This window comes from Ailuropoda melanoleuca, chromosome 16, assembly GCF_002007445.2.
Source record: "Ailuropoda melanoleuca isolate Jingjing chromosome 16, ASM200744v2, whole genome shotgun sequence".
Taxonomy (NCBI): domain Eukaryota; kingdom Metazoa; phylum Chordata; class Mammalia; order Carnivora; family Ursidae; genus Ailuropoda; species Ailuropoda melanoleuca.
In genome coordinates, this window is record NC_048233.1 from 1,935,749 (window position 1) to 1,958,867 (window position 23,119).

The 23,119-nt window shown below is 38.4% G+C and overlaps 1 protein-coding gene across 4 annotated transcripts in view; it reads right to left on the reverse strand.

Moving 5' to 3' along the window:
* Nucleotides 1-521: 521 nt before the first annotated feature.
* Nucleotides 522-23,119, reverse strand: part of ADIPOR2 (adiponectin receptor 2) — an 88,873-nt gene continuing 66,275 nt past the window's right edge. For 3 of the 4 annotated variants that reach the window (XM_034644765.1, XM_011217078.3, XM_002914097.4), the window contains 6 exons: nucleotides 14,805-14,924; nucleotides 10,637-10,808; nucleotides 7,952-8,138; nucleotides 7,520-7,707; nucleotides 5,169-5,362; nucleotides 522-3,389 (listed from right to left, as the gene is read on the reverse strand). In XM_034644765.1, the coding sequence (XP_034500656.1) occupies nucleotides 3,261-3,389; nucleotides 5,169-5,362; nucleotides 7,520-7,707; nucleotides 7,952-8,138; nucleotides 10,637-10,808; nucleotides 14,805-14,924 (990 nt within the window). In that variant the 3' untranslated portion in view covers nucleotides 522-3,260. Of the gene's footprint in view, nucleotides 3,390-5,168; nucleotides 5,363-7,519; nucleotides 7,708-7,951; nucleotides 8,139-10,636; nucleotides 10,809-14,804; nucleotides 14,925-17,793; nucleotides 17,854-23,119 lie in introns of those variants that run through there. The other variant, XM_019793485.1, reaches the window with a different exon arrangement.

Below are 23,119 nucleotides of genomic sequence, written 5' to 3' on the forward strand. Positions count from 1 at the left end.
TCAAATACTGGGAATTCCCCTGCAAAGGATTCCTCTTTCTTAAATTACACAAAGGGTTAACAAACCCCCAAACCTTTCGGTCAACATGAGATTTAATCCGAACTGTCTTCTTACTGTAGATTGTGGCACAAGAGTCAAACTTGGGCCTTTCTGAGCTTCAGTCTCCTCATCCAGGAAATGAGTAGTACTGATCAGTTCACAGGGAGGTGGTTACGAGTATCTGATACCAAGAGTCCTTCGACAGAAACCTTCACATAAAGTAACCATTATGTTAGGTATTATTCTTATAAACTTTAATCATAAATTAAGAACTACCCCTTGGAGTTAGGTCTCCCCTCCAGTCTAAACCTGGTCCCCGTTGTAATGAAAGCTTAAGAAAGGTCAGGAAAAGTGAGTTGGGCATAAATAACTTTGATTTGCGCATTCAGAATGGAAAGTCTCTGACAATTTCTTAAGCTTCAGGTCTAAGTTAAGGCTTCAGGGGAGGTAAGCGGAGGCAATAAAACAGTACACAACAGAAGTTCATATTCCATTTGGTTCTTTTTATTAGAAGTTGAGAATACAGCAAGTAAGGGAAATCCCATGGTGAATGAAACCATCACACAGAGGCCCTTCTGGAACCCCAACCCTCTATGATCCCCAAAAATGTGCTTTGTGGCTTCAGCAAGTTATAAAGGGGAAGGGGGACAATACTGAAAAAGGCCACTATTTAATGGTGAAAGAATGAAGCTGTAGAGGTCCTAACCAGCCTAGGGCCAACAAAGAAAATTAAAAAATCTGCACAGAGCAAGCAAGCCTCTGATGCTGAGAGTAAGGCATTCAGGCGCCAACCTGGTGAGAGTTCTCAGCGAGCACTGTGAAGACCAAGTGCACAGTGAGGCTGTTGGTAGTGAGTTGCACACTGACACATATAAACAGGCATACACACACGCACTCGCGCACACACCCTAAAGAGGGAGATTTTTACTGGATCACACATCATTGATGTTAATTTCACTTTTCCTAACAGTTTGTGCTATGTTGAACCAGGTTCAGCTCCTCCTTTGGGGTGTGGGGTGACTGGGCCCAGAGACTACTACTTCTGTTGGTGGTGTTACAGGGCTGTATCTTATACCCTGTATCCCAAAGTGTGTGACCGAAGAGCAAGTCTGGCTTCTGATATGTGCTGTTGCTTCCATGAGACTAAGTGTCCTTCCTTCCAGATGGCCACTGACCTGTTGGACTATCCCCTCAAAGGGAGTAATACTGTTCTTTGTTCTGTCAGACACTGCACCAGTTCTCCCACTCAAGTCTTTTGCTGGGTCCCCTGGCACCCAAGGCAGTGACCTTATCCAGAACCAAAGTACTCTTTCAGTTCTTCCCCAGTTCTACTAAGGATTCCTTCTTCCTGGTTGCCAGCTTTTGCTAGAGATTGGAAGGGGAGAGAAAGGAGATTAACCACCAAGAAAATGCTCTGCTGGATAGGAGACCCTTCCCATACACCAAACACCCATTTGAGGGTGTCAGCCCCCATGCTTAGGGCTTCAATGTTTAGTTCTAAAACCCACAATCCCCAAGATGTAACTCAATCACCTGAAGTCTTGGGTGACAGCAAGTAACCCAAGACTCAAGTGCTATTTTGGTGGTTTGCCTATGAGCCAAGATTAGAATTCTATGAACCAGATCCTTCCCCTACCACTCTCCCTGACACTGTAACAGGGTACCTCTGGGGAACGAGCAACCTTTTTTCTACTTCTAGCAGCTCTTTAAAGATACAGCTGTACCAGACTCCCTAGCAATAACATACCATTTTCTTTTATAACTTCCCAGCATGCTATCCCCAAAAACTGGGGTTCAGGGAATACTGATGACTCCAGGGTGGGTACCGGACCTTGCTTTACAAGAGTTCTACTGGCTTTCTTGTTCAAGAACAGCTGATACATGTGTTATTACCAGGCTTACTAAGACGGTGCCAGAGGTGAAATTCACCTTTCCTGATCCAAAGGAAACATTCTCCCAACCTATGTAAGTGAGCTCAGGAGGTACCTGGACAAGTCGGAATCTCTTTTGTGGCTGGCTCCATGCCAGGAACTATGATGCCAGGGAAAAGTCCATCTGTATTCCCAAGAGGAGGAAGGGTAGTCAGGGCAGTGACTTTAACAGAAGGAAATTTCTGGGGGCGTTCCAGAGCTCCACAGCAAAGATATGGAAAACTGTCACATCCCTGAAGATAAAAATCACCACAAAACTGAATAGGATGCCAGGAAGTAATCAGATCAGCCTCTGGGCTAATATTTCCAGAGCTCCTTCCACTGTCTCCACTACCCCTTTGCTGGCATAATTGACTTTCCCAAATAAATGGCTCTACTCTTTAGAAGGGGTCACTCTCAGCACAGAAAACAAGTCAGTCTTTCAAATGATACCTTAACTAGAGCCTTTATCTAACACATCCTGTCAGCCATTCACGTGCTGCTTCCACTGAGAAAACACATACAGCTTCCCTCTACCTTGGGACTACCAAAGGCTCTCAGACATGAGAGTGGTCATGTGATCACTGGGCTGGGGCTGTACTTCCTGCCCCACAGGGTCCAAGGTACGCCAGCCTTTAGAAGGCACCTTGGTGTACCAAGGCATTATACATTCTGGGGCCATCACCTGATCTTCCTACAGTCACTTTGTGCAAAATTGAAACAGTGTGTGGTATCTGCATGTTTCATTCTATACAAAAATTCCCCTCCCTCCCTACCCCTATGTTTTAAACATTTATATAAATTCTTATTTAAACAGTAAGTTAGAAATCTTATTTACATTAATTTCTTTGTTCTCCCAAAAGAGCATCTAAAATCACATTCCCACCCTTTAATAGGATATAAATGTTCACCTAAATTGGTCTGTATTATTGATTAAAGGAGAGAGAAAGGGAGAAGAACGAACCACCAGCTAAACTGTGTTCCCATCTTCTACAAAGAAATGTGACACAGATCAGAAGCCAGTTTGCCAAGGTCGCGCAGAGCCCTCAATCAGTAGATCCCAATTATAAGTCATGGTTTGGGCCATTTCTCCTTTTCTCCAAATTGATGCACTCCATCCTTTGAGGTATGATTTATTTTTGTTTTTCTCTTCTCAGTCATGTACCAGGTGGAGCCCCAGGGGCATCACAAAGCCCACGAGGCTGTCAAAGTTTTGGGGCTCCTCTGGCACTGGCGTCAATGGCCAGTAAGGGAGGCCTGCAAACACTGCAGGCCGTGTTCAGGGTCACAGTCCCCAGCTTCTGGAAGGTGTCACAGTGCATCCTCTTCACTGCAGCCTCCACCAATCATGAAACGGAACTCCTGGAGGTTTGAGACGCCATGGAAGTGAACGAAAGCGCCAGCAACCACAAAGATGTGAAACAGCTGATGAGAGTGAAACTGGAGGCGGGGGCGGTGGGGGGGAGGGAGAAACCCGTTCATTATTAAAGTCTGCTAAAGAGTCCTCAGGTTGTTTGTGCTGAGCAGGGCAGGGAATGGAGTGACAAAGCTCAAATTCGAGGTGTCCACAGATCTTGGAACATCCATTAGGCCTATCACATTCTGCTGAACTGAAGGCCAGCTGTCCCCAAAGAAATCAAGGTGCTGCTGCTAAATTCTAACCATGAAGATGTGTACACGTATCACAGGAGTATCTGGTGAACTCGGGCAAATGGCATACACACACTCTTGCCAACAGACTACAAAAGACCAAAGATCCCTCCATGCCTAGCAATGGGCTACAGTTAGACATGGGGAGGTTTTCCCCTTTGCTGAAGGAGGTTTTTATCATGGCCTAAATAAAGTACCAGAGCTATGGCCAATTTAAATGTTGCTCTCTCTCAGAAAAACTAAAGGGATTTCCAGGATTAGGTAGAAGGTTAAAACATATGTCTCCTTCAGCTCTAAGACTCTAGAATTACATGAACATACCTTATCAAAAGACTAGCAAGGCCAGGCCTTTTCCTTCCTTCTCAAATCAGAAGCTGGTCTACAAGCACATGACATTTTTTTCTGATTTAATCTGTTTTGTTGAATGCTAGTTCATTTCTTAAAAGGGATCTATCAATTGCTCAGTGCACCAAATATCACTTCAAAAATTACACTATTCTCTCATTATCATCTCAAAATGAAAAAGTACTGTTGCAAACAGTATTCATCAAGAGAAAGATATTGATTTTAGAGGTGTAAACTAGAAGGAGTCACAAGTCACATCCCAGGAAATGCTTCCTAAGATATCAAAGGGGATTCATTCTCCCAAAGAAGGGGGGGGGGGAATCTCCATAATCAACGTCAAAATGATGATGAGGCAATCTCCAAAAGATAAATTAACTAATTTGAATCTGAAAAGATTGCCTAAATTAGCATTATCTTCAATTTTATGGTGGGCTAAATTAAACTTTGAAGACTAGGTGATCTGCTTAGTTTACAATCATGAGGAACAGAATTCCAAAGGTCAGACTTCGTATCAAGCAACTCTTCAATTCTGTACTTATTGAAAATATTTCAGGCCATCCTCAATTACAAAGTTTCCATCTATTGGTCCCTTACATTTCTTTCCCCTTCTCTTTCCCTCTTAACCACAATCTAGTTAGCTTTCCCTCCTCTCCTGCTACTAAACACGTATACACACTCACTCTCTCATTACAAATCACCGAATTTTAGTATCAAAAAGGACTTTGGTAAATAATCTAGTCCATCACCCTCATTTTCTAAATGAGGAAACCAAAACAAACTAAATGCCTTGTCAGTTCAGTGTAATATAAAGGAGCACAGACTCTAATATTAGACTAGCCTGATTCAAATTCCACTCCTACCACCTAGTAGTAATTTGTCCTAACTTTGGACAAGTTACCTAATCTCCCTAAGCCTCATTTCCTAATCTGTAAAATGGAAAACAATAGTTGTCATACCTTATAGGGCCAATGTATTTAATGAGGTAATCTGTGTAAAGTGCTCACTCAGTACCATGCCAGCCACCAAGTAAGTGCTCAGTGAATGTCAGTCATCACTGTACTTATCATCCAGAGAAACACAACTAATGAGAAAGAGTTACAACTAAAATACGGGTCTCTCAATTTTGAGTCTAAACTTTTTCAATTATTTCACACTTCCCGGTCTGCCAGTAACATACTAAGAGATATGTATGTATACAACCTAACTGCCCCTGGTCATACTTACCCAGATATCACACTTGCCAGGAAAAAAGCGTTCAGGGATACGGGCAGCATACAGGGCAGCGCCTGTGATATACAGACTGGCCATCAGCATCAGCCAGCCGATCTGCCCTATGGTGGCGGCCTTCAGGAATCCCTCCGAGATGACATAGTGCAAGGTAGGAATGATTCCACTCAGGCCAAGGCCCAAAAATACTCCTGGCAATCACAAGGAGAATAAAGTAAAGACGCAGAAGAGAAATAAGGAAGAAGTCAATATTACAACAGCACTAGTAATTCTGTAAACTGAATATTTCAAGTATGATGCTTCTTGTTTGAAAGGAAAAAGAAGGTTCTTCAAACTCTGGGATACTGCCACAACAGAGAGCAAAGCTACGCTCTGGAAGATCCATTTACAAATGCAAGGAGCCTCCTGCTGAGGAGAGGCTCAGCTTAACAAGTCAGCAGTCCTCAAAGGGTTTAGAAATGTGTTGCTAAGTGTTTCAGGAATAGACAGCTCTAGGAGTTTTTTTAAACTTTCCTAAATACTGCCACTTCACAGACACAGATTGCAATACAGAGCAATCTCACATATTTTATCTCCTCTTTGAAGCAACAGATTCCTGGGGTTGGAGGGGAGAGGAAGGATGGAGGCGGCAGTTGAGGGGATGGGGAGGGAGATCAGAGCTGCTCCTAAAAGCTCCCAGGCCCAAAAGTACCAATCTGGTACAGAAATCTACCAGAATCACTCCACCGCAGCCCTACTGCCTTCAAAATCATCTACACCAGTGTTTTTCAAACTTCTGGATATGGCCTAGGTTATAAGACCCACTAAGTGAATCTGGATTAGCATTTTTTCTTTTTTAGTGAACTACAATGAAATAAAAATCAGACTGTCACAAATGGAGTGTTAAGCAGTAGTATGCAAAAGTTGAGTAATATATATGTGTGAATTTATGAGTATATACACAAATCTGTGTCAATCGAAACACCACAGGAACACCTCATACCCAGCAGCCAGTAACTGCTCCTACATGTTGACACAGAGTTAAAAATGACCTTTAACTCTCAAAATACAAGACAAGGAGCCTATTACTTGCTTTGGACATTACCAAATAAGTTACTGGTATGCAACAATACACACATGCACATACACATAATAAATCATGGGCATCTACAAGAGAAGAGGAAAGTGGCAACGCTCACCTCACAGAAGAAGGGACTCAAGCAGGCCTAAATAAAAACCTTTTCCAAATTCTACTCCTCACTAAAGAAAAACTGTCATGATCCTGTTTCACTTGTTATTTTCCTCTACATGCTAAACAGAGGCTCTGGTGGTCTTGCCGACCATTCTGGAAGTCAAAAGCTCAGGAGCTTGGTTCTTCTGATGTGTTTCACAGCAAAATGTGCAGCTGTACTCTTATCCCCTGTGCTGAAGCAGGCTTAGCCCCACAGTTAAGTACTGCTGGAAGTCACCCCTGACCACAGCTTCCCTGCTCATATAATCACTTAAAAAGAGAAGTGGGTAGACTGTTGCTAACAGTGGTCATTCCACAAGAAGTTAAATTCTAACTTCTAACCTTCTAAGAAACTGCAGATGAACCATGGCTTGGATTTTAATATGAAATGGTTTTGGGGTTTTGGTTGTTGTTGATGATGTTGTTGTTTTTTCAAGTCAAAAGGAAAAATACTCCTTCTACTACTCCTCATTCTCAGTAGGCACCAGGTTTGACACTGAGGATAGAACACTGAAGGACGTGGCCCTGGCTACAAGGAGTCCCAATCCAATGGGAAACAAAAACATGTCTCTGTGAACTCCCCACTCCAAGAGGAAGGCTCAACCAGAGGCTTTTGCCTTTCTATATCATCTCCAGTGAGACAAGCATTATTCTAAATATAAAAAGCCTCAATATTCCTATATTAGAAGAGATGTATGGTACTTACTTTAGTAGAATACAATCAGTATGAAGTTTTATTTATTTAAGCAGTACACATTTTCGAATAAAAATACAAAACCAAACCAAAAAATGACAACAACAAAAGAACCATTCACTAAAAAAAGTACACTCCAAGCTGAGAAAGGGTAATCATTGTTTTTTTTTTTTTTTACAAAGGTTACAGAGCCACTGCCTTCTGGTCATAAACTCAAGTGAATTACAAAATATATACACTGCCTCGTGAAGCTCACCATGCCCCTCAACTCTGTGTACTTAAGACAACTAATGAACACTACTACGTTCAAAGCCCCTGAAGAACAGGAACTATGACTTATTTATCCTTGCATCATAAGTAATAGCATAGGACTTGGCAAGTGGACCTTTAACAAATGACTGGTAAATAAATGAATGTCCAATGTAAAACCCCCACATCTCTTACCTGCTCTTACTCCTCGATACTGAGGGGTAGCAAACATGTCCCACTGGGAAACTATAATGGCTGCAATGCCCAGTACGCAGATGACAATCAAGTAGATGAAGCAAGGTTGTGGATTACAGTAGAAAGAATAATAAAGCCATGGAACAAAACTTCCCATAATCAGAAGAGCAATACCAGAGTAATCCAGTCTAAAACAGGAAAAAAAAATTCATGTGATGTTAAAAAGTATGGCCCACTACAGGTTCTAATTACTCCCCTATGACATGAGCTAACGGTAATAGACAAGAGGCAAACGGGGATGCTTGCTTTAATTAAAAAAAAAAAAATTAAGTTCCCATCAGATAGTATCAAGAATTCTGCCAATTCTGCTGGATGTTTTCCCTAACCACTTACTCTAATATTTGATTACAGTGTAGACTTTCCGATACTTACTTAGAGAAGAGCCGGGAGACCCCTTCTGAGTGGCAGTAGACCGTGTGGAAGAGCCATGAAAAAGAAAGGCAGAGAATGGCCCCCAAGAAGAATAATCCAAAGACCACCTTCTCTTGCAGAGGGGCCACAAAGGAGATGTTTGGGCGAAACATGTAAAAGATCCCCAGGCACAGGAAGAATACACAACCTACAAAAAGCGTACAGTGAGAGAAAAGACAATCCTTGTCAAGAAGCAGTGTTGTGTGTTGATGAGGTTCTCAGTCCTTCACAATCACAATGATATATCAAAAGCTCCATGAGAAAGATTTTCCAAATAATTAAAGCTCATCCAAAATTTTGGTCTACTTCAAACACTGCTGGTACCATACACTCATCAGCTTCAAAAACCAAGTGTACAGGAAACAGTACTTTATCTAAGAGCATAACCCAAAAAGAAACCAGACAAGGCTGCTACTTCTTAGAAGGCTAAGTTAGTCCACTTCTACCTCTAGATCTAGTATAAAATTTCATTTAGAAAGTTTTTGGCACACATGTTGGAGCCCAGCTTTCAAAGATCCATTTTGTGTTTGCTTTTGCAACAAATTCTAATACCTCCAAACCCTGTCAAGAAATACAGCTTTCCTCCGCCAAGAGCTGTCAAGGAACATTATGTTTCTCTAGTCCTCACCAATTGGCCCAATAGATTCAAGAGTTAAGGACAATAAAATGCCTATTCATGCTACTTCATAATCAGTTTTTAAACTGCTCTTCTTCACAGTAAAATACATGTTCTTACTGTTTAGGAAAAGGTCACTTAACACAAGGAAGGCACAGAAATTAAGAAGTTAAACATGTACTAAGTAACTGTTCTATTTAATAAAACTTTTACCCTTGAGTTAGAAGTCAGCAATGAACTGGATTTGCTGCTCTATTCCACTCTCACTATACTAGCAGGTAGGAAGGAATTTGGGGACACAACAGAAATCAAATGTGTGATACAAAACGTTAAGTCAAATGGGGGTAAACCAGAGATTTCGTATATTCACATGGTTGTGCAACCACCACTATTATTTAATTTCAGAATATTTTCATCACCCCAAAAAGAAGCCCATACTTATCGCATTCATCTCCCACTCCCTACTATCCCCCCCAGCCCTAGACAACCACTAACCATACTTCGTCTCTATGGATTTTCACATTCTGGGCATTTCGTGTATATGGATTACATAATAAGTGGCCTTTTGTGTCTGGCTTGCTCCACTTAGCATAGTGTTTCGAGGCTCACCCATGTTGTAACACACATCAGTACTTCATCTCTTTTTACAGCCAAATTAATATTTCATTTATATGGATATACCACATTTTATTTACCCATTCATCAGCTGCAAGATGCTTGGGTTTTTTCTACTTTGTAACTATTATAAATAACATTGCTAAAAACATTTGTTTACGTGTTTTTGTGTGAACTGTTTTTCATTCTCTTGAGTACATAACTAAGCAGAACTACTGATACCTCTGTTTAACTTTTTGAGGAACTGTCAAAACTGTTTCCATAAAGGCTGTACCATTTTACATTCCTACCAGCAAAGCTTGAAAGTTGTAATTTTTCTACATCCTTGCCAAAACTTTTATTTTCCATTTTCTTGATTATAGCCATTCTAGCAAGTGTAAAGTGGTATCTCACTACATTTTTCAAAGTATTTGATTTGCATTTCCCAAAATGACTAATGATGTTGAGCATCCCTTTTTTAAAACTGAAATAAGAGTTGACACTTGAGCATCTTTTCGTGTGTTTATTGGCCATTTGTAGATCTTTGGAGAAATGTCTATTCAGATGCTTTACCCATTTTTTAAACTGGGTCATCCTTTTATTGTTTAGTTGTAGAAGTTCTTTACAAGATCCTCATCAGACAGATGATTTGCGAACATTTTCTCCCATTCTGTGGGTTATCTTTGCACTTTCTTGATAATGTCCTTTGACATACAAAAGTTTTTAATTTTGAGAAACTCCAATTTATCTATTTTTTATTTGGTGGTTTGTACTAAACTTAGTTGTCAATTCTAAGAAATTATCACCTAATCCAAGGTCGAAAAGATTTACATCTATGTTTTCACCTAATAATTTTATGGTTTTAGTTATGTTATAGGTCTTTGATCCATTTTGAGTTAATTTTGTATATGAAATGAGGGAGGGATCCAACTTGATTCTTTTACATGTAAACTCAGTTTTCCCCCATACTATTTGCTGAGACTATGCTTCCCGCATCATATTCCTTCTTTAATATGCAATCATGATGGAAAAAAATATTAGAGATCACATTCTACTTCAAGCAAAACTGAGATTTAATTGTGAATATTCTAAGTAATGATTTTGAAAAATCAGCTTATTTCTATTAAATAAGCACCTTCCTCACAGTAGTCATTGAGACATCATACCACATTTTGTACAGCACCTTTCCCTTGGCCTGGTTCAAGGACAGTCTGAAAATCTAGTAGAGAAAATTATGACTTAGCTGTAATAAAATCAGAGTGCAAGCTAGGATAACCACAGAATAAACGAGTAAGAAACTGCATCATTAGAAATCCAGAAATCAAAACAGCAAATCCTAAATACATTTTTTGTTTTATCCTTATCCTCAAATACATGGGGAAAAAAAAAAGGAATAAAGTGAATCATTAATTCCTTATACCACTGACATTACATACCTAAAAGATGTGTCCAGATGTTGCCTGTCTCTGTGTGTATTCTGAAAATGCTCTTAAAACAGGCCCGGAAAGAAGGCATTGGGGGCCGATGTCCATGTAAAAGGAAATCGTTATCCTTGAGCCAGTCTGGTAGTACATCATGAGGGATTACTCGCCACCGACCTTCCCATACCTGGAAGAAGATTATCAAATATCTTTGTAGTTTTGTCAATGGAGCAACACTGGTTATCCTAAAAGAATGGTTTTCAGCTTTGTTTCAGTCTAGCTAAAGGTAGGGTCCACCTATACAGACTTGTCTACCTTCATCACAACAGACTTTACCTCTGAAAAGTCCCTGTGATATTAAATATGACTTGTTATACTTAATATTTCTGTTGGTGGAAAAAGAACTACAGCTGACCCTAACATGGGTTTGAAATGTGTGGGTTGACTTATATGCAGATTTTTTTTACAATACAGTCCTGTAAATGAATATTCTCTTCCTTATGATGTTACTAACATTTTTTTCTCTAGCTTATTTTAAGGTTTTAGTTTATAATACATATACAAAATATGTGTTGACTTTTAATGCTATTGGTAGGCTATTAATAGTTAAGTTTCAGAGGAGCCAAAAGTTATGCATGAATTTTCAACTTTGAAGGGGTTTAACCCCTGCATCAAAGGCCAAACCCTGTATATAGAATCACTTGTGTGCCTTCTGCTAAATTCTCTCCCTTTCCCTTCTCTTCGTACCAACAACAAACACGATGAAGTAAAAAAAGACAGTGCATAGAAGTAAAAATCTTGGATCTCTACCATTAACTAGTTCAAGGAGCTTTAATCAGAAAATCACCAAGCCTCAGTTTCCTCATTTATAAAACAGGATAACAATACTTCGATTACTTCATAAGGGATCAAATGAAATAATCCAGAGCACTTCATAAATGAATAACCAAGCCCCAGCATCTACCCCACAGGTGGTATGCAACCCTGACCATCCCCAGAGGCCATTACCTACCTAAGTGTTAATGACTGATCCACCCTCCTCATGCTGGAGAGATGGGAAAGAAACTCAAAGGTTAAGGACCCTTCAAAAGTCCTGTCACCACCACCCCCTTCTTCTCCCTTTTCACTGTCCCTCCCCCACAGACCCTAACAGAAAAGGGATCAGGAATCAGGTACCCATCCTTAAAAACCTGTCAACCTCTGCACTCTGCTTCTTTTAATGTCTCTCAGCACAGAGTTCACATCACAAGGATCACTTAATCCTAAACTAAGTTCGTTCTGCAAATCATAAAGATATAAGGAAAAATGCCGGGTACATGGTCTATGCATAGGCTTCAGGTTGAGACAATGACCCCACTCTTACCTCTCAGGGTTCTTGTGATAAACAACATGGCTAGGCTATACAAACTTCGCCCTCCATGCAATGCAAAATGACTGCCAGCTACTGAGCCCATTCCTTTTGCTTCACATCTTCCTGTTCTCTCCTCTCCTTAATCCTTCTTACTGAAATACACTTGTAAAAGAACTGATCCTCTGTGTAACTCCAAAGGAAGTGAGAACTAACAATTTAAGAGCAGAAGTGGCCCTCTTAACGCTACTAAAACTCTCTCTCTAGCCTCCCCAATTCCTCTCTCGCCTTCTGACTCAAAACCTGAGGCCTGTAGTTACTGGTGGTAAACTGGCCATTCCATGCTCCTTCGTAACACACAATAAAATACAATAACACCAAAAGACTAATCTAGATATTTAATATCTACAGGTAATAATAGTATTACCACTTGTAAAAGCAGCTGTTTGAGATCTTCCAAAGGACTTTTTGGAGAGAAAGAGAATACTCCAAGATACTGAATTTCTTTTCTCTAATTTGGACTTGAAAAAGATAGCTACTGTTAACATTAACTTTACAAGATGCTTACTCTGTTTTACTTTGGGAGAATTCTATTTTCTAAGAGGGAGAGGAAAAGAGAAATCAATCCTTACATCCTCAAAGCAATTCACAATCTGCAAACAGCTCTGCTGTGACCATATGAAAAGTGCTATTGTGTTACCCCACACAGCCGAGATGTTCCCTTTATGCAGTCAGAAAGAATATATTGAGTTTCTTACTAGTTATATTTGCATATGTCAGAATGATTTTTCTCCATTGTTTCTTAACATTCTAGCAGTCTAAACTGAGCCAAGGAGCTATACTTTCATAATTATACTGAAGTCAGTGTCATATTCAACAGACACTGCACCCTCAAACCTCAACTTGGAGTCAATCGAAATGGCAACCCAAACAGGCATCCTCTTTTACCCCCCAGGGAAAAAAAGAACAGGATCACAGCTTGGCCAAATACATATTTATTTATAAGCTTGACAAAGGCACTGCATAAATCAAACATCTGAGCAATGGTCCACTGGATTTGTATTAGACCATTAATGCACAAAACATTTCTTTTTAATTGAAGGCTGGAAAAAAAGAGAGCATGATCAAACCTGGACACTCTATAAAGACTAAATGATCTTATTTCCCCTATTCCCATAAGAAAAGCTTTTCCAAAAGGGAGTGTATACCAGCAAGGCCACAGGACACTTCATTTTAAATTCTGTTTATCTGCCTGCAATCCAAGAAAAAAAAAATTGTGTCACTAAACCCAGTTAGTTGTCATGTACACTCAGTTGCAAGACCGCAGCAGGCGGAACAAGCTTGGAGAACGCTGTGTCACAGGAAGCCTCTCCAGTCCACTCTCACAGACAAACTGCTAGAGGATGATACGGCAATGGTAATAATTTTTGTGCTCCACTCATTTTTCTTCAGTAAATCACAGTTTGGAGCAAACAAATGCCCTATTTATTCTCCCATTAGCTGTTACATTGGAAGTTTTATTTGCTTTATTCTTTACTCTTAGTTCAGAAAAGGAGAATAAAAAGGCAGTCAAGTTAGCTACAGTACCCCACTGATCTATAAATATTAAAAATCCCTAATGGCCCAGACACTAAATAGTCAACTTTGAGAAATTTAACACCAAACTTGCTTTATGAAAAACAAAATATATCCTTTATATCCCTGTGTGTTAATTCTCCTGAGACAGCAATCACTAGAAAATAATCTATTGTTTTGCTTGGCTTTTTCTTCACCAGTTTTCAAACACTAAAAATTTCCTGGGCTCTAAGTAGACCCAAAATTGTTTATACCCCTCCCCCACCACTCTCCACCCATCCCCTTTATCTTAGGAGGGATGTCTATACTCAGATTATAATGTTTACTCATCCTCTGGTCCAAAGTACGGTATTCTATAGTCAACAGGCCCCCAATAATTTCTACCACAACTGTGAATGTAGGAAAACCTAAGTTAGTTTTCAGGATTAAGACCACAGGCACAAAAAAGTCTTGGTTCCATGAAACCTATTTTAAAAAAAGCTAAGAGTCACAAAAAATTTCTCTCTAAATAATCAAGAGCTCTCCAGAAATGTTTAACAAATAAATTTATTTACACATACTAACACAGACTCATGATTTTGCATAATTCCTGCCAGGGTCCCTATTGATATTATCAAGTAGTTATAAATTTACCAGTGTCCCTGACTCTTTTCTCTAAGGAAGCAACCACAATTCCAGTTACCATTTTAGAAGAAGAAGAAAAAAAAAAAAAAAATCCCCACAATAGGTCCTAAAGAATCAGATAATGCATTAGAAGAAAAACCTTAGAGATAGAAACCATGCCAGCTGAACTAGAAATCCTAGACGTGCATGAAAACTGGGAAATTCAGACCTAAAGAGTATTTTGATCACCCACAGAATCCTTAGAAAGATTAGCATATTTGCCATCACAGTCAAGTAGCAGAAGAGATTCAAGGGACTTGGAGATGGCATTTTAGTATCTCTAGGCATAAACCACTCCCAACTTTCATTCTGTCTTAGTTGAACTATCAACAAGACATCTACCCTGTTAACTTAATCAGGAAACACTTGTTTCCCAGAGGGATATTCCAGTTTTATCACAACTTTATCATGGCTGCTTCAGGCAAACAAATTATTTTGTCTCAAACAGGGTTAAAGTCATGAGATTGGTTCTGTCTCCATTTTGCCACAGATTACGTCCAAAGTAAACCAAGTAAGGTACTACAAACCTCCTCAGAGGTTCCTGTTTGGGAAGGGTTAAATATATAGCATAGTAATGATAAGAAACTGCTATCTTACCTTACAAACAAATTCTTCCATTCTTTCCATAGCATGATGGGCTTGTAAAAGAGGGGACATGCCCATAAACCCCTCATCTTCCTGAGAAGCTTCATCATTGCATTCATGTTCCTCAGAGATCTATAAGGCAATCACAGAAACAGTCAGGGACAGAGACCAGGGGCCAAATGAAACAATCATACACTAACCTTAAAAAATTATAATGAAATAATTCTCTCTTGAGGTCAAAACACGACTTCAAATAAGTAACAATATAGGAAGTACCATCAGTTTACTATAGAATTATAAGTATTAAAAATGAACAATACTCAAGTCTTCTCTCTGGCAGACAAATAAAATACAAGAGCATTCCCATGTTTGTTTCAGTAGCAAATTCCTGGGGTAACTTGAATGGTTCGTTTTTGTTTTAAGATTATATTCACAGATCACAAATTATTATTGTATATATAGAGTTGAGAAATTGCTGAGGGGAAAATCTCCAAGAATCCCACCTGGCATATATAAAATAAATAATTGTAATACAATATGGTAACTGTTCTAGGGTAAAAAAAAGAAAAAAAACATTTACTCAATTCTTAAGATACGCCAAGCATAAAAGAAAAGGGCTTTTCTTTATATAGGCCATCTAACTTAATCCTGACAGTCACCTATTATTAGATGAATATTCTTATCCCCATGTAACATATAAAGAACATCAGGCAAAAGGGGTTAAATAAGTTGCCCAAAATTAAAAACAGTAAAGAAAAAAAGTAAAAACTCCCACAGACACTCTCTTTCCACATTCTTGATGAAATGAAGAAATGACAATCCAGTTAGACTTTAAGGAATGAATCACTAAAATTAAGATTTGTTTCCAGATGAAGCTTCACACTAGTTTAGACAGAATGATACTGTGAGAAGGGCAATGGACAAGAAGTCAGGAGACCTAAGTAGTTAAGTGTATTTTGCCACTAATATCGATGGAACCGTATATAAGTCTCTCAACCCGAACCTCAATTTTCTCATTTCTATCTAAAAGAAGGAGTTTAAAACTAAACAATCTCTACAGTCTTCCCTATTCTCTAAAATTCTGAGATTCTGCCACTGAGTGAAAATGACAGCACAAGGGAACTAGAATTCCATATCTACTAAGAGTCTTCTAGATAAACAGTACTGGCTAACATGACTGCATGAAGAAATGAATGACCTTCTACCTCCAGTCAGAAAACTGGTAAAGAACAGGGCGCCTGGGTGGCAGAGCGGTTAAGCGTCTGCCTTCGGCTCAGGGCGTGATCCCAGCGTTATGGGATCGAGCCCCACATCAGGCTCCTCCGCTATGAGCCTGCTTCTTCCTCTCCCACTCCCCTGCTTGTGTTCCCTCTCTCACTGGCTGTCTCTATCTCTGTTGAATAAATAAATAAAATCTTTAAAAAAAAAAAAAGAAAAGAAAAGAAAACTGGTAAGGATGAACATGTAGGCACAATAAGTAATCTACCACAACACTTGAATTTGAACATGTTTGAAAAGAAATCCTAAGATTTCATTCTCCTACTCTTTACTTTTCAAGATAACTAGGGGCTTAGTATTAAGCAGCACTTGAAACATGTTACATACCCAATCTCAACTGTTAAAAAATCATGTTCTGCAAAAAATCTATCTTGACTCTGCTTCTCTACTATTCTTACTTATAAAACACCCTCTGTAAAAATAAAACAAGATGAAACCAGAGAGGGAGACAAACCATAAGAGACTCTTAATCATAGGAAAAAAACTGAGAGTTGAGGGAGGGGAAGGGGAAAGAAGGATGGGGTAGTTGGGTGATGGACATTAAGGAGGGCATGTGATGTAATGAGCACTGGGTATTATATAAGACTGATTTATCACAGGCCTGTACCTCTGAAACCAATAATACATTATATGTTAATTAATTGAATTTAAATTTTAAAATGTCCAAAAAAGAAACCACCCTCCGTTCCTTACTTCCCTAAACCTTACCTGTCTGCCCTTTAGTGCCCAGTTTCTCAACCTTTCTTTCATGATTGCCACCTTCCCCTCGCCCACCAAGCATTTTTAGATTGCTTCTTCCATCCCCAGGAAATTTTATTAACACAATATACTGTGCATCTGTTTATGTACTATGGACGTATGGAGGGCTACAAACTACTGTAATATTTTAGAGTTTTTCAATCCTCTCTCAATCAAGAAGCAATTTTCACCAGAGAATGTATATGCCCTACCTAACCGACAGCACCTGCCTCCTCTTCTGAACTTTTCTAGCAACTGAAGTCTGTAGCCCTCATTTGACGACAAATATTTGACTTACAGCTCTTGTTTTATTGACTTACACTGTTTTATTTCATGTTTGACATAATTTTACTTTTTTAGTGTAAATAAAATTTTAAGCCTCTATGTGGCTGTCTTCCTCATAGCCCCACAACAGCTCTGTGTAATGTTACATACTTCACCACAGCTCAATTAATTAATGCTTTAACATTTTTTCAACAAAAAATTTAAAAGGTGCCTAATTAAACATAAAATAGACAACAGCTTAAAAGGTTAGCAGACTGAGTTTAAAGTATAAAATATAAATTTATATAATGTAAAATAGCTTAAATATTTATGCATATTCAACATGTATTTGATCTTCACAAAGAGTAACAGAAACAAGGATTCAGTCTTGATTTTCTTACAAATAAATTATGCCAGCAGTTTCTAATAAAGCTACAAATAAATGAGCATATAAAGCAGGACTCATTAAATATTTCCTATACCAATATAAGTAAAACCCAATTAAGTTGCAAAACTGGTCTGAAATGTCAATGGGATTACTTACAGTCAGTAGTTCTGAATACCAGGCTAATAATACATTTGGATCCATAGAAGACTACTGATAGGAAAAGGTAAGCCAGACTTCCTGGCAAAAGAAAGGGCATTTCACACACTTAATCTTAAATTAGAGACTTAGATAAGAAAAAAGGAGGAGAGGGTGCCTCTCTCCATAGGTACTCACACTTTCTACAGAAAAGACAGAAGAATGGTTCAACTTCCCAATCATAAGGAGGTAAGAGGAACAATGACACCGCCGTTGGGAGCTAATACGTGTTTATCGAAAGAAAACAAGTACATTCAGAATGTAGGATGTATGGTCTGAGTCAAACACCAACTAGGTGCCAAAAACATTATTTATTCATTTACTCAAACATTTTTTAGGGAAGGGTGGCTTGCCATAATGTATTAAGAGAGAGTCTGAAGTCAAATAAACTGTGACTACTGACAAATTCTGTCATATTTGACAAGATTACATTTAACCTAATCATCAATTTCCTTATCTGTGAAATGCTTTTAACAATACCATACTACAATGCAGATCTGTTTTAAGGATAAAAGATAATAAGTAAAAAGAAAGTATCATAGGGCCCAGGACTCAGAAGGCAATAAATAATGATGGCCTTTATTATTATGAATGTTGGGCTAAGTACTAAGAACATTAAAGTTAGTATCACAACCTAGGAGGGAAGATACGCATGTAAGTAAAATACAGCAAGGACCTAGTGACTGTATGAAAAAGGTCTGATGCAAACAGAAAGAGAAAACAGTTAACTTTGGCACTGTTGGGAAGTTTCCTAGAAAGGTAATATCTGAACCAAGACCTGAAAAATGAGTAAGAGATTCATGAGCCAGGCATGACAGGGGAAAGACATAACAGGTGAAGGCAACAGCATGTATCCAAAAACATAGAGGAAAGAAAAAGCATGACACAAAGAATACATAGTTGAGCATGGCTGCTGCAGCAACAACTAAATGTGATTTGAGACTTAAAAAGGTTAAGTACAAGGGCACCTGCATGGCTCAGTCAGTTAAGCATCTGCCTTTGGCTCAGGTCATGATCCCAGGGTCCTGTGATGGAGCCCCACATCAAGCCCCGCATCGGGCTCCCTGCTCCTCAGGGAGCCTTCCTCTCCCTCTCCCTCTGCCTGCCACTCCCCCTGCTTGTGCTCGCTTGCTCTCTGTCCAATAAGTAAATAAAATCTTTAAAAAATAAAGTATTAAAAAAAAAAAGGTTAGGTACGGAAACAATCCAAATGCCCATCAACAAATAAATACATAAAACGTGGCATACACATACACAGAATATTACACTCAGTCATAAAAAGGAATGTAGTTCTGATATGTACTACCACATGGATAAACGTTGAAAACGTTATGCCACACACAAAAGGGCAAATATTGTACAATTCCATATATATAAAAAATCTGGAATAGGCAAATTCAGAGACTAAAAGTAGAGAGTGGGTAAAAGGGGCTAGACTGGAAGGAGGGAACAGTAAGTTGTATTTCAATAGGTACAGAATTTCTATATGGGATGATCACAAATTTTGGAAATAGTGGTGATGGTTGTACAACACTGTGAACGCAATTAGTGCCACTAAAAGTTGTACACTGAAAAATGGCTAGAATGGCAAATTTTAGACTATATATTTTACCACAATAAAAAAAAATTAAAAGACACAGGGGTCCACAGCAGCATTCTTCATAATAGTCAAAAACCAGAAACAATCCAATTGTCTATCAATACGAAAATGGATAAACAAGTGTGATATACTTATGTAACAGAATACAAGAGATTACTACTCAGTAATTAAAAAAAACTACTAACATACAAAAGAGTATGGGTAAGTAGCAAAAACATGCCAATCATAAAAAGTATATATTGTATGATTCCACGTACTAAGTTCGGAAATAAACCCAAACAATCTACTGTGGTAGAAGTCATAATAATGGTTCTCTCTGGGAATAAAGGCAAGATGGGGAAAGGTTACGGACTTGAAAAAGGCATGAGAGAAGTTTCTGAAATGATGAAAATAATCTGAATCTTGATCTGTGTGATCATATATAGGTAGTGAAATGATGCTACATATTTAAGATTTGGGTATTTTGCTGTGTTTAAATTATCCCTCAATAAAACGTTGTTTGTGTAAATCATCCCTCAATAATTTCAAAAACAAAAACAGGAGAGAGGAATAGAGATGCTACAGGCTTTTCATACTAAGGGGTTTTAGGTTTTACCATGTAGGCAAAGCTGAGCATTTAAATGATGAGGCTAGACTGGGCCAAGCTGAACAAGATTACATTTGTGTTTACAAACTTACTTTGGCAACAGAGAGAAGTGGCAATGGAGAAGGGAGACAGGAAAGAAAAGAAATAAATTAAGAAAACACAAAGTCTAAAGCAGTTGTTCTCAACTAGGGGTAACTTGCTCCCCCACCTAGGGGACATCTGGCAATATCTATAATCATCTTTACTTGCCACAACTAGTAGGTAGGGGGCAGGATACTGTTACACATCCTACAATGCAAAAGACAGTTCTCCAAAACGAGGAACTATCTGGTTAAAATGTCAACAGTCATTGAGAAACTCTGACCTGAAGAAATGATGAGAGAGGATCTATACACCTACTACAGTATTATGTGTTCACATTAGAAAAAATATGTATTTTATCAGATACTTCACACTTCTTACTAACAAGTGGTTACTACTGCCATGGCTAAATGGTAACCACTCATTCAAAAAATTTAGAAGTACTCATTGAGCAGCTACCATTTCACAGATGAGGAACCTGAGGCTAAATGATTTGCTCAGGGTCACACACCTAGAAAATACCAGTCAGTCCATACAAGTTCCAAAGTTCATGCTATATTCTTCCACTCACATTGTTTCCTAATTATAAAAGTGCCTGATTTTGTGTGTAACAGACATTTGATCAAAAGGCCACAACACGTACAGACAGACCTTGCTTTCTAGTAGTACAGGATAGTAAAAATGACTGTGCGAGACAAAATCATGTAAAGCAATCTTAATAACCAATGAGGAAAATGGCTATTTTGTGACCTTTAAAAATTGTTAAAATATTAAAAACTCTATCAGTTATAAATGTATAAGGAAATTTTTAAAATTTAAATACTAGTGAAACTAGTATTTAGTATGCTATATTTTAAAACAGACACATTGAGAATTCAGTATTTATAAGAAACTTAACAAGAGAAATTTAAACAATATTTGCAGTTTTTTGTTTGTTTGTTTTTAAGTAGGCTCCACGCCCAATGTGGGCCTTGAACTCATGATCCTGAGATCAAGAGTCGCCTGCTTTACCAACTGAGCCAGCCAGGTGCCTGCTTGCCTTCTTGTTGTATAACTTATGACACAAAATGAGCATCTTTTCTCAGCCTTGGGAAATTGTCCATACTCTAAGTCTGGATCAGCTTTCAACATTTTATTCTTTGTGCTGTCACGTCATGAAATATCTGTAACACTTCCTTTAATTTGACTTTTTGCCTGCATCACTTCTCTAGACATCTTCATCCTTTTTGCCACAAACGCTTTACTTCTTTATGTTGACAAGTTTGCCTTCACTATGTTCCTCTGGCTGCACAACTAGAATCTCTTAAGTGATAGCAGGGTCAACATTTCCAGTCCCAGTCCCAATCAGGTATTTCTTCTACAGCCATTTATGTTTGACCTGATTTGCAAATGCAGCATTATCAGTTTCACTTCTTTGCTTTTATTTTTATCTTTGTTAGCCAATTCCCCCTTCTGATTATCCATTTTTGTAAAAAGTCACATGGGTTTATCACTGGGAAACCACACAACCACATTCTTTGCTGTCTTATGCATTAAATAAATGACAGATGTATAATCAGTCATGATGGACTTTCAAAGAAGTGACATGACTGGTCGCTGATCATGAAGCATATCTACTATTTGCACAGTAGAAATGCAGACTGTAGACTGAAGAGCTAGCACAAAAGTTTGTGCTTTATGCAATTACAAGCAGTAAATACACCACAGTAAGTGAAATTTGAACCATATTGTTAAGAGCCTGGTATTATTTAACTAACCTATGATAACTGAAACACACGCATACTGGAACCTTGCAAAGCATTAATGCTGCTTGTCCGTATTTTCTCTTCTCATCTTTTACAACTGCCCTTTCTACCCAAAATAGTGCTTCTAAAAAAATTAATCTCAATTTAACAGAATGCAAACCTATATGTGAGGCAAGGATTTTACTGTGGATTACATTTCTAAGACATGTAACTACATCCGGTTTTTTAAGTCAGTTTTTTGTTAATAAATACCACCAACAGTAATACAGCTGACACTGAACACGGGTTTGAACAGCACAGATTCACTTATACATGAATTTTTTATAGTATAGTACCATAAATGTATTTTCTCTTCCTTATGCTTTTCTTAGTAAATTTCTTTTCTCTAGCTTATACAGTATACAGTATATAATACTGCACATAATACACAGAACATATAAAATATGTGTTAATCAATTTTTTATGTTATCTGTAAGGCTTCCAATCAACAGTGCGCTACCAGCAGTTAAATTCTGGGGGAAGTCAAAAGTTATACACATATTTTTAAAAAATCGACACACCCTTAACCCCTGCACTGTTCAAGGGTCAACTGTAATTCCATCTCTGGTAGTCCAGTGTATGCTTTGAGGCAGAATGTGGTCAGTGGTCAGAAATACATATCCTGGTAAAAACAAATACTTCTATCCATCCCAGTACATCAGCAAAACTTCTGAATATTTATAAAAGAATGTTTCATTCAGAAGTGCAACGTATTCTTGGTCTGTTAATTTATCAAGTACTGCCTCCAATTCTTACCCTCCTAAAACAGAAGACTCACAAATATGTCCTCAAAAAATAAACATCTAAAATACTAGCCCATAATTAGCTATTTATTGTATTCAAGCATTATGGAGTTGCTAATTAAGAGATCTGCATAGAGTGGGTGGAAGTAAATATAGCTCCCTGGGTTAGAAAGAGGATAACAAATAGGAATAAAATGGTAGAGTCAAACGTTGGCTAGAACACAGGATAAAAAATGGCTTCTCTAGGGTATGCGTGCAAGTTCATGGCCATGCCACACGACAATGGTTTAGAAAGCCCATCCTGGGCACAGTATATAAAACAGTCTTTGTCTTCCAATATTAACTCTAAAGAACTACCTTGTCGTGAACAGAAATGATTTTCAATTTCCCATTAGCAGGCACTAAACCACAGTACCCAAAGATCTTTCAACACTAAATAGCATCTACATTAAGATGATCACATACAAGTGTTAAATACATGCTATGTTCTGTTTCTGCTGTCATATTTTAACCTTCATCAAAATAAATTTTGAAGAGAAACAGAACACTGTGAAAGATGAAACGATTAAAACCAACGCTGCTTTAAAAAAGGCGTAAAATTGGGACGCCTGGGTGGCTCAGTCAGTTAAACGTCTGCCTTTGGCTTGGGTCGTGATCCCAGGGTCCTGAG